We start from the raw sequence: 12465 nt of genomic DNA, 5'->3' as shown, positions 1-12465 counted from the left end.
GGGGTGCATACATCTTTTCGAATTAGTCTTTTGTTTTCTTCAGGTAAATACCCAGAAGTGGAACTGCTGGATCATAAAGTAATTCTATTTTTAATTTTTTGAGAAGCTTCCATATTGTTATCCACAGTGGCTGCACCAATTTACAATTCCACTGACAGTACATGAGGGTTCCCTTTTCTCCACATCTTCGACGACACTTGTTATTTGTTGTCTTTTTGATGAGTTATTCTGACAGGTGTGAGATGATATCTCATTGTGGTTTTGATGTGCATTTCCCTGATGATTAGAGATGCTGACCATCTTTTCATGTGTATGTCTTCTTTGGAAAAATGTCTATTAAGGTACTCTGCCTATTTTTTAACTGGATTGTTTTTTGATATTGAGTTGTATGAGTTCTTTATATATTCTGGATAGCCCCTTATCAGATATGTTGCTTGCAAATATCTTCTCTCATTCAGTAGGACAGCACTTTCTTTTCTTATAGATCTCCTGGGTTTAGGATAATCTAATTACTAATGCTAGGGCTAGTATTCTGAGATCTGTAGGAAGAGGAAAGGGAATGAGCTATCCCTGTACATTTATGTGTAGAGTTACTCATTCAATTAACATATCTGGGATGCCATTATAACAAGCATTGTTGGTGAATCTTTATGCGTCACTAGTTGTTATCAAAAATTTAGCTGATCTCTTTGTGTGCATTACTGTGCATGGATCTATCACTTTTTATTATAAAGTTTTATTTACAGTCTATCTAGAAAGTACAGAAAAAAAGAAGAAAATAAATCACCCAAAGAGCACTACTGTCAATAATGTAGATTTAAATTCATAAGCAGAGTTTTTCTATAAGCAGGTTGTTATTGTGAATATATTACACAGTGTACTTAAAAACAATGAAACATAGCCTTTGCTTACACAGCTGGTTTTGTCTGAAATATCCTACACATCCTCTCCTTCCATTTTCCCTCTCATTGGCCTGGTGAATTAATCTTTCAAGACTCAGCATCATTCTAGATATAAAGTCTTCTCTTACTCCATACAGGTAGAACTAAGCACATCACCCACCATCCTCTGCATCTCCGCTGTACACTGTACATTTTTCTATACAGCACTTAAAATACACTATTACACTTGCTTGTTTATAGAGTTTACTCACTCTGCTTGATGTTAAGTTCTTTGAGGCCTGGGACTGGGTTTTACTCATTTTTTATTTCCAGTACTCAGAGAGGGCCTTAATTAGTACTTATTTAGTGGCTAAAAATTTCCATGTTATTACAGAATCTTCATAAATATTTTTAATGTCTCCATAGTAGTTCAGAGAGGAGACATAATGATTTATGTAACCATTTTCTCATTATATTAAGGTGCTTTGAACTTTTCATTATGCTAAGAAAAGATTTCTGTTTACACTTTCATTTAAAATTAAAATTACTTTATTAGTATACCTTCCCAGAAGTGAAATTAATATGTAAACCGAAATCAACATTGAAAGTTCTTGATATACATTGACAACGTTTATCTGGTTACTATGCCACCCGCCATACACATAAGCCTGCAGGTCTTGTTGCACCTCAACAGTATGTAGTTGCTTTTTCATCTTTGTTAGCTTATAAGAGAAAAAATAGTGACATCTTGTTTTAGTCTGCATTTCTTTACCTTCTGGTAAAGACACACATTATGTTCATCTTTGCTAACCAGTTGTTTTTCCTCTCTTATGAATTATCTATTCATGTGCTCCGCCCATTTATCTACTAGGTTTTACTGTTGTCAATTTACATGACCTCTTCATATACTAGCTGCTCATGTAATTGAACCAAACATTTCCCCAGATTTCCCTTTCATTCCTTTTATTTTTTTACATACAGGCACGTAAGGTTTTTGACTACTCAAAGTGAGCTTTGTATTTTATTTACTGCATTGCATCTGATATCTATGGCCTTTAGGGCATATTGTTGATTTTTGTGTTTGCATGTAGGTTTGTTTATGTTGGAGGAATATAACTAGGCATTTAGTTATCGGCTTGACACAAGTCTTGAAATTCTAGTTAAGCTTAACTGTGTCAGAGTAAACAGCTCTATGTAATAATGTTGTATAGCTCTCCATGAATTAACTGCATTGGGTGATAAGAGTTAGCTAACATGGGATGAACTTTAAACAGTAAGAACAACAGAAGTGCCAAGGATAGTGGTTAACTTTAAGAATTTTGGAAAATTCTGATTCTATGTTTTCATCATTAGAACTAACTTAGATCAAAAGAATGCACTTGATTTGCTGGGGAAAAAAAGTTCAATATAATCAAATAAATGCCAGCTCCAAACAGAGCTGGTAATGTATTAAGCCCATCCCTTACATATGAAGGAACAAAGAGAAAAGAGTATGTGCATGTTAGAGAGACTTTCAGGATTCCTTACTAAATTATCAAATATCTCTATGGGATACAAACAAATTTCTAAATCCCTAGTCATTCCTTTATATATTTGCGAAATCCTCAAAATTTCACAGGGGAAATGAGCCTTTATTCAAAAGTAAACTTTGAAGTTTAAATACAAAGGCAGATGAAATGTAAAAAGTATATTCTAACTTGTAAGACAGCAAATCATTGTTAAAAGGGAACTGATAAAAAGACAATAACTGACTTTGCACATATAGCCTAACATCAGTGAATGTGTGACAAGATCAATCACTTTCCTGGTGGGCATAGCTCTGTCTTCTGTTTTACAACTAAAATATAATAATAATTTTAAAAGGCTTACTAACTGCCTGATCACTTTTTCACATTTAATACAGAAGCCAATTCAATGCTGTTGTGTAATGCATTGATTCCACAGTTATATCCCCAGCACCTAATTCAGCATTTGCTATGTATTATAATAGGGAAATAATTTTTTTGGGAAAAAAATAAATCGATTAGTCTGAACAAGATGTAACATGAAGCGATTGTTAGATGCAATAGAAAGGTAATTATAAATGAGAGAAAGCACCCACTTCACATATCATGAAGAACTGTGTTAGCTCTGGATTCTTCTAAATCCTACTTGGTGATACTCGTACGAAGCCCATTTAGACCACTGTTGCTTTCTTTATCTGTAAAACTGAGTGCTTTTATTAAATTAACTTCAGCACCACTTCATGCTAAAGTTGACATAAATTGGATTATGTTCATAGAATTTCATAATGCAACTTTCTGAAGGGAATATTAAATAATGCTCTCTGTAAAATACTTTGCAATGCAAATAATCTTCAGGCAATGTGAAAATGTTCTCAACCTCCTCTCCCCACCAATTTTATTCAGTTTGGTAAGGCTAGTTTTCAAGCTCTTTGGGGTATGTCCTCTCCACCTCCAAGCATCTGACACAACGTCTTTGCTCAAGCAGACATCCAAAGGTCAACTCCAGAAAAGCACATCTATGAAATGCAAGGTTAACATTTATTCCAAGTTCTTAAGAAGCTTAGGAGTGGAGGGTATGAGAAACAGGATAGTGAAGGGGAGATAGAAACACAGACTTCAACTCCTGTTCTCAAGCGTCCAAGGTAAGAATTTTAACACTAGGATTAAACTGGGCTCAGCATTAAGTCCTAGCTGCTTCATAAAATGGCCCTTATCTTATTTTTTCTATTTCTTCCAGCCTAGCACATAACAGTTTTTCAATTAAGATTAAAGAGAACAAAGAAAAAAGAAGCGCAGTTGAGACTAAAACAGGTCTACCTGTTTTACTTCACGAAATAATATGGGTTAGTGTTCTAAGTATGTGGACTCCCGGCTCAAACTAGTTCTGTCATTTACATCTCTTTAAAAGAGATTTGTCATTTGTGAAATGGGATAATAGGACTGATCTCAGGATTAAATGAGTTAATATATGCAAAGCACTTGGAACAGTGTCATTCTTCTTAGCGCACATTTGATTTCTTTAATTAACAAAATCTATTAAAGGCAAGGTCCGAACTTCTGTCTCAGCACGGCGCCCAGTACAACACTCAACCTCCGCAGATCTTTTAAAACAAAGGATCACTAGGCTTCGGTCGCCCTGGAAACCGACGTAGAAACCAGCGAAAACAGAGAAAGGCCCCGGCTACGCGCCCCCGACCCGTGCGATGCCGCCACTCCGTTAAATTGAGCAAAGTCCTCTGGGAAGTGTAGTCTTTAGGCCTTGAGAGGGAATTCAGCCACGGGCCGGAGTCAGTTAGTCGGTGTGTGTGTAAAGGGAGAGTGAAAGGGGAGGATTTTCGGATAACTCAAAAGTGTCGGGAGCCCCAGAGGTGGGTTAAGCGGCTCACCTGAGTCTCCCAACACCAGTACCTTCACCCGATCCAGGGACGCCATCTTGCCACTGCCTTCCTGAGGTTAACGCCTATTCCGGGATTATAGGCCAATCAGAGCTGGGATTGGAAGGCGGAATCTTCAATGTCATTGGCCAATAGGAGCGTGACTGTCTTGATTGAAGGCCTCACTGTGCTGATTGGCCCGCCTAGTTAAAAGTAGCAGGTGGTTTCTAAAGCTGGTCGCAGGAATAGGGCGTTCTCCTTGTCGCACAAGTGGCGTGGCTCGTTTAAACCAGTAGTTGAGGCGCTGAGGGAAGCTGTAGTGGGAGTGTTCGAGGATTCGCTTTGGTAAACCTTGTTCCGTGTTCCTTGTTCTCGGTTCCCTGGCCCGGCGCCGCCTTTCAGGGTGTCCTCTCCTTTTCGCTCCTTTCTCCATAGCTAGTCTCCTCCCCCTTAGCTGCTCTCTTGACTCGGTTCTCTTCTTGGTTTCCAAAGAACTATTGACCCGGAGCGGCCCATGTGCGACCTCGGGTAGGACGGGCTTGGCTGCGCCGAGTGTGGCCTCTGGACTCAGCTGGTAGAGTCCGAGCGGATCTAAGGGTGTCACAGTGGGGAGGAGGTAAACATTACCGGGCTCGTGGAGGCCAGCTTGTCCGGAGGTTTCGCGGTGATATGCCACTGTATGTATGAAGGCGTGGAGAATACCGTGAAATATGGTAGCCGAGAAAGCCAGTTGGTTGTGTAGAATCCAAGTTCTTCTGGAACTGGAATAGAAGTATACTGAAATAATCTGACAGGACTCCCCACATCCACTCCTTCCTTCTAATACACGCTGCAGTCAGCATAATCCTTTACAATCACGAATTTGATGCTTTCACCTCCTTAAAACCATTTGAAGTTTAAGAAGAGGGTTTCCAATACCCTATCTTTTTGTACTCTGGAAGCTGCAGTGGAGGAAGTGAATTGGGGGGAAGCTGGCAGGGTGGGCATGTTTGAAGAAAAGGTGCTTTACGAGACCTATTGAAAGTTTTATGGAAGTACTAGACGAGCTGTGCTGCACGTTGGAAAGTCAGTGGTGAACAAGATTAATCTCCTGGTCTCCGAGGTAGACATGGAGAAAGTATAAGTCTATTCACTGCAGTGAAGAAGGGGAAAGAACTATGGGAACATGTGAAGTGGGGGGGGATCATTCTGAGCCACTAAGGGAAGTCTGAGAAGGTGTCTCTGAGGAAATGTCATTTGAGATGTGAAGGATGATTAGGAGAAGGGACTTTGGGCTTAGCTGTGGGAGCAGAGAAAACAGCATGTGCAAAGGCCTGGAAGTAGGGAATGCATGTGTGGCTCACAGAATTGAGAGAATGCCAGTGTGGCCGGAGATGAAGCTGAGGAGGGTAGACCAAGCACAGAGAATGCATTTATTTCAACTTTGTTTCTCCAACTCTGTTGCCCGGTGTTTGTATGATTAGAATACATAGGGTTCAAAAGCAAAACCAACTTGCCTTTGGGGGTCTGGGCTGTAGGGTGGTAGGTGAGGCTGGGAGGTGACTGATAGATTCTGAGGCTAAGAAGAAGCAACAAGGCCTGGCCCCCAGAGGTCACACACTGAAAAGTCTCCAGAGGCCAGCCAAGCTCCTTCCCTGTTTAAAAATGTCAGCTGCTCTTTAGCTAATTGTTTTCATGTGGGAACATGGTCGCTCTTTTTTTTTTTCCCGCAGATATTTGCAGTTCTCAAGAGGGCCTGAAAAAATTGAAATTGATGTGAAAGCTCATGATTTTTAATGTTAACCGCAAATTCAGAAAATTTTCAAAACATTCTTTGAGTCAAACGATGTGGCACAGGCTACCAGTTTGAGACCTCTCATCTCAGTATTATGAAATCCAGAGATTGAGGAGATTCGGCATAATTGGGGGAGTAGAGGCAGTGAAGGAGAGAACACAATGTTCAGGAAGGAGGATTTTAGAGTGTAGAGATTTTGAACAAGGTGGCACAGCATGACTTCTTTGCTGAGTTCCAGTTTCATTTGTTCAGCCACCTGCAGGACATCTTCACAGTAATATTCTGTGTTATTTCCTCAAAGACAAGCAACTAAAACTGAAAGAATGCCTCGTTTCTCCAAACCTGTTCCTCTTCAGGTGTTAACCTGTTTCTCATAGTAGTACTTTTCTAGTTACACTGGTTTAAAACAAATAGCTATATGTTATTGTTTAATAGGTATAATGTTTCAGTTTTACAAGGTGAAAAGAGTTGTGGAAGTGGTTGGTGGTGATAGTTGGTTAGCATTATGAATGTATTTAACATTACCGAACTGTCTGCTTAATAATACTTAATCGGTAAATTTTATGTTATGTATATTTTATCCCAATAAAAATTTGGGAAAAAAACCCCAAATAGCTATTTAAAATTTTCCTACTCTGTAACTCCATTTCCAATGTATTATTGGGTCCTTTTGATTTTGTTCCTCTAATAAGTTTCATTCATCCTGTCTTCTTGTAATTTTTTCTCGTCTTTCGTAGTTTAGGTTTGATTACTATCACTCTTAATGTTTCCACAGTGCCTCCATTTTCACTTACTTCAGCCCATTTCTCAAATTGTTGTAAGAGTCACTTTTCTAAGTAGGGAGTCTTGTTATGTATGCCAGTACTTAATGGAACTCTTACGATGCCAGCCTTGAAAGTCAAACACTTTACATGAATTATCTCATTTAATCTCATACATCAACTCTATGAGGAAGGCACTGTTAATCTGATGAAACTGAAGCTGAGAACTTTCCAGGTTCACAGGCTAAGAAATGGTGGAACTGGGATTCAAAACCTAAAACTATTGGACTGCAGAGTCCTCATGTCACTCCCTTTCTCAAATCTTTAGGGCCCCCTAGGGTGTTTCAGGCAAAGGTAACAGGCTGAATGATGTGGCACAGGGCCCTCCCCATGCAGGATGTGCTTTGGCCAGGTATGTAATAGTCAGGTACCCAATTTGTTGGTAACAGTGGTCAGGGACTTATTCTGTATATTAGAGTCACTTAAGGAGCTTTAAAAATTAGTGTGATGCCTAATCTGACCTGCCCAGACCAGCTGAAACAGAATCTCTGGGAATGGGGCCCAGGGTGGGTATTTTTAAATGCTCCCCAGATGATTCTGCTTTACAGCCAGGGTTGAGAACCTTGGCCTGGAAAATGGAGTATATGGGGTGGAAGGTCAGGGAGGGGAGTACAATAGTAGGAAATAATACTGGAAAAGTAGGTTATTTTGACATTTGTCTACCATCCTTTGGTCTGTTTCCAAAGCCACATATTGTGTTCTGCCAACTGTTGACCTTGTAAAACAAAACAAAACAAAAACCCCAAAACTAGTTTCAAGTTCAGTGTATAGGCCAAATTGGAAAGAATAAAATGCACATGGCAGTGTGTTATACTACTACTTTGGTGTTGAACCCAGGCACTTGCTTGGCATCCTTAAGCCTTGGGATGACAGGAAGGCTCTAGGACCACAGGTTTGGACCTAGGTGCTCCTTTGTTATCTCTTATATATAGTCATGCCTGAGTATTCACAATCCAAAATATAACTGACTTTCCTTTTATTTTTCCTTTATTAAAGGTAGGGTATTATAACCACCCTCCCCCCACCATATGTGTATTCATTGGTTATTTAGGAATATCTTTTTAGAATAGTACTGTGGATATAAAACTGTTTCTTATAAAATAGGGTGATAGGGTTGATAACTACTGATTTTAAATAAAAGATTCAGTAGAAACTAGTATTAATAACACTATGATTCCCTATGGAAATAATTCAGTAGGCTGTTAAAAATTTCCTTATAGTGTAGGGAAATTTCATTTGATATAGTCTGTATGATATAGTCTGTGTGCCTGGCTGTTTTTAGTTTGAGATGTATTAAATTGATATAGATGGTGTCTTTATTAACAGGTGCTTCCTAAGCACATTACATTCTCATTTATTCATCACAACAACCTCATTGAAGTAGTTGACATTATCCTTATTTCTCAGAGAGTGAAGTGTGGCTTGAAGTTGTTAAGGGATTTGCTCAGTATCACACAGCCACTAAAACAAGGCTATCTGACTCTAATTCCAAATCCCAGGCTTTTTAACAACCACATGAAAGTCTAGCCCATGCCAGTTTGGGCTTCTAGAAGACAGCTTTCTGGGTACAGTTAGCTTCTACTTGTCCTGCAGGGGATCCAGTATTTAAGGATATCTTGGTGTTTGTTGTTACTGATTTTTAAAACCGTATAGCATTTGCTTACTTGGTCATTTATCTTTTCAAGGTTGATAAAGCTGTCTGGATATAATTGTTAATTTCTTTCAGATTTATAACAGTAATTTTGCCAAACATCCCAGCTGGTGATTACTTAGGCATTTATTGGTTTGTTGTGATTTTATTGTGAGAGCATGACTATGTAAAACATCCTAGAATCTATCTTGGTAGAAAATTTTTACTCAAGAAAAGAAATAAAGGCACTTAAAAAAATAGGCTAACTGCTAAGTTTCTCAGGGTTTTTTTTTTTTCCCAGCATTCCCAAAGATCTGTAGCATTAAGAATAATGAGACTTCGTTTAGATTTTTGAGTTTCTCTTTCTGAAATAAAGTGAGCTTGATATAGTGTATCATTGCTATAAGTAATGTTAATTTTGGAATTAAACACACAGTAAGTCATTGAAAGTAACCATTTAAGAAATATGTCAAGCTTTAAGGTGTAATCTTTTGTGTACTCTGGAGGAAAGTCTTGTTCTCTGTTAAATGACTTAGCATCATAAGTCTTTAAAAACAATGTTGTAAGTACCTTTGTGGCACTCCAAGAATAGCGATTACCAACTACCTAATGGTTGATTATTCTAGATTTAAAATGATTACTTTTGTCCTTATGCCTAGCTAATTTTCATCTTTTATTTTCCTGAATTCAGTACATTTAAAGTTGAAGTTTGCTGCTAAAGATGGCAGATCCAGATGTCCTCACCGAGGTCCTGCAGCCTTGAAGCGGTTAGCCAAGTATGTGATCCGGGGGTTTTATGGCATTGAGCATGCTTTGGCCTTTGGACATCTTGATCCGAAACCCCCTGTGTGAAAGAGGAGGACATGCTGGAGCTGCTCAAATTTTGATCGGAAGCAACTTCGATCAGTCTTGAATAATTTAAAGGGAGACAAATTCATCAAGTGCAGAATGAGGGTAGAGACTGCTGCAGATGGGAAAACCACTCGCCACAACTACTACTTTATCAATTATCGTACTCTTGTTAATGTGGTAAAATATAAATTGGACCACATGAGAAGGAGGATTGAAACTGATGAGAGAGATTCCACCAACCGGGCTTCCTTCAAATGTCCCGTCTGTAGTAGTACTTTTACAGATTTAGAAGCTAATCAGCTCTTTGATCCCATGACAGGTGAGATTGTTCCAGTTTATGAATCTTTCAAGTAACTTTTTAAAGTATGTAACCTGTTTTCTTAAGTTGATTCATCTAGTTTTTAAACTGATCATATATATCATTATAAAATGGATATATTGGTGTAAGTAAGCATACAGTCATTCTTAGTCTTAATGTCCTGTTTGACTGTCATACTACTTTTAGAAGCTGTTGCAAAGCCTTTCTCCTTTACAAGGGAGTATTCATCCATGGACTGTTCTTTTACCCATAGTCCTCTACCTCTGTTTCTACCCCCATCCCTTATTTACAACTGCAGCCTAATCTAAAGGGTTGACTTTCTCTACCACTTTGAGGCTATTCTGACTTTACTAAGTTTACTTTTGAACTCTTCATTCAACAAATACTTGAGTACCTACTTGTGCCAGTCACTGCCAGACAGTTATAATAAATACGTATTATTAGAACTTAAATGCTTTGTTAGTGGAAGTGCAAAGTGCTATCAGGAGGACATAACTAGGGCATCTAATGTGGATTTGGGGAGGCCTCTCAAAGAAGTTTAAACAGCGGGGGACCTAAAAAATAAGTAAAAGCCAGATGAAATAAGAGGGGCACTTTTTCCAAGTTAACAATAGATGATTTAGTTTCTTAGCCATTCATTAATGGAAGCGAATCATCAACAGGAGTTATAAATTGCTTCATTTAATTAAATACTTTAGTTTTAAGGATTTTTCTAATCAACACAGAATCTACAAAGCATGTTTTTTCTAAAAATACATGTCTAACATTAACATGGGACACTTTAAAGTGCTAGGTTGTATAGTTATGTTGTTATTTGTAAACTGGAAAAGAGACTATAGTTTTACTAATTACTCAAGTGGGTCAATTTGTGTTAAAAAATTTGTAAAAATCTTGTAGAAAAGAATCACAGCTGTTAAGTTAGATTGTCCCTTTGTTATGGCTGAATTCAGGAGTATAGGTTACTTTTTAGTTCATAGATCTGACTTTAAAATAACTATCTGAAAAATATAATTTTAAGCTTTTACACATGAAATGTTTTATTATAAAAAAACTACAAGTTTGTGTACATGTTTAATTTTGTATATGTTATATATATTGTACATTTTAAAGAATTTTAAAAAATTTAATGGGAAATAATGCTGATATCAATTAAGACTATTCACAAGAAGAGCAGTGATGGCCTAGTGACTTTTTTTTTTCCACCTTATTTACTGTGAAGCAGTCATCTTGGATGAAAAATTCATTTAAAAGAATTCACATTTGTCTTAAATGTTTAATTTGTCTGAACCTAACTATTTACCTTGAAAGGGGCTTAACTAGGAGAGGTCTTGGTTATGAGAAAATCTTAGCCATCCTGAGTATAGAATTGCTTGAGTGTACTATAGAGGAGGGTTGTAGAACTATATCTGGAGCTCTTTCAAAATAGACTAGAAAAGTCTCATGATTTTGCCATTCACTCTAACAGATTTCTTTAAGGAGCTCTGGGTTTTGGTTTTTGATTTTCTGCAGATGTTGGTGTTACAGTGGTCATCCTCGTCACTCTTGACTGCAGTGAAGGTGTTATCCAGTCCCTCAGAGAGGGTAATCTAAAGGAATATGCTTCTACTACATTTACATATCACTTGATTCTTATTTAATTTCCAGTCCCTCAGAGAGGGTAATCGAAAGGAATATGCTTCTACTACATTTACTCATCTCTTAATTCTTATTTAATTTCATGAAAGTTTCTAAAAGGAAGTTATCCCATTACTTATATATCAGTATTTAGGAGTTTGATTCATGATGCTCTTCAAATTTTACCTAGGGTTTGTGTCTGAATGAAATTAGTTGTAATCAACAGGTGGCTTGTGGAAGAGATGGCCTGACCAATATAGTCAAGATTATTTGTGTGAGGGAATTGAGATAGGGTAGGGAGCATGAAAACATATTATGAAACAGAGCTAAAACTGAAACAGTTGTTTTGTGGCCAGTCTGAACAGAGACTGTTTTCTTAATATGAGGGTTACGGTCAACATGATGGTGGAAAGAAGGGGTTCAGGAGAGCAAGAATAAGTCACTTTACATTGGTATCGCTCATGGGAGGATGCCTTGATCAGCCAGCACTAATAGTCAACTTAATTGGCAGTTATGTCTCAGTGAAGCCTGAGATACCATGATTGAAAATTCTTAATTATTGGGAACACTCTTTATGAGAATATACTTGCCTTTTGATTATAATTTGGTTTTTCATTTGGACTTTCCTTTACAGAGAGAATATGATAATTGGGTGATATTAGACCCCCCAACCTCCTTGTCAGGTCTGGTTTTGTTTTGTTTTTCCACTATTAGCACCTTGACAACCCTCCCTTGTTCTTCTATACATTCCCTTTAGAAATCTTGGTCTTTTTCCCTCTGTTCCCTTCCTGTTTTGCTCAGTATTCATTGCTCTCCCCGTCGTTTTGAAGAAGACGAGAAATAAACATTTGGTATATGTATCAGAAGAGGAGGAGGGAAGTTTTTCTGCTGTAATATTTATTCTCTCTTTAAATTAATAGTTACAGTTTTCATTCGAAGCCAGTGCTGTACAAAGCTGTTCTATTTCTTGGTTGCTATTGGAGATTGATGGTGTTTCTGACCAGTGATGGAGGTATCTAATGGGCTTCTATCTCCATTCCAATGTCAACAGTTGTTAGGTTTATATTAGCAATTGGGGGTATTTAGGAATTAGATTTGAAGCCTTCTAGGCTTTACTTCTTCCCTGATGAAAAGTTCTTAACTCAAGTATATGGGCAACTCTGCCACTGGACAGAGAGTAGTGACTCCTAGATGA

The 12465-nt window shown here is 37.9% G+C and overlaps 2 protein-coding genes across 2 annotated transcripts in view; one reads left to right on the top strand and one right to left on the bottom strand.

Moving 5' to 3' along the window:
* The window catches only part of RABL3 (RAB, member of RAS oncogene family like 3), a 38471-nt gene extending 34117 nt beyond the window's left edge, over positions 1-4354 (bottom strand). Inside the window, exon 1 of the mRNA XM_032630603.1 lies at positions 4273-4354. Coding sequence (XP_032486494.1) covers positions 4273-4318 — 46 coding nt within the window. The 5' untranslated portion in view covers positions 4319-4354. The remainder of the gene's footprint in view (positions 1-4272) is intronic.
* Positions 3477-12465, top strand: part of GTF2E1 (general transcription factor IIE subunit 1) — a 36020-nt gene continuing 27031 nt past the window's right edge. Inside the window, 6 exon segments of the mRNA XM_032630602.1 lie at positions 3477-3528; positions 9177-9231; positions 9234-9304; positions 9306-9326; positions 9328-9366; positions 9368-9656. Coding sequence (XP_032486493.1) covers positions 9207-9231; positions 9234-9304; positions 9306-9326; positions 9328-9366; positions 9368-9656 — 445 coding nt within the window. The 5' untranslated portion in view covers positions 3477-3528; positions 9177-9206.

Source organism: Phocoena sinus, chromosome 4 (genome assembly GCF_008692025.1).
Source record: "Phocoena sinus isolate mPhoSin1 chromosome 4, mPhoSin1.pri, whole genome shotgun sequence".
In the NCBI taxonomy this organism is placed as follows: Eukaryota; Metazoa; Chordata; class Mammalia; order Artiodactyla; family Phocoenidae; genus Phocoena; species Phocoena sinus.
This window is presented reverse-complemented; position numbering and strand designations above follow the sequence as displayed.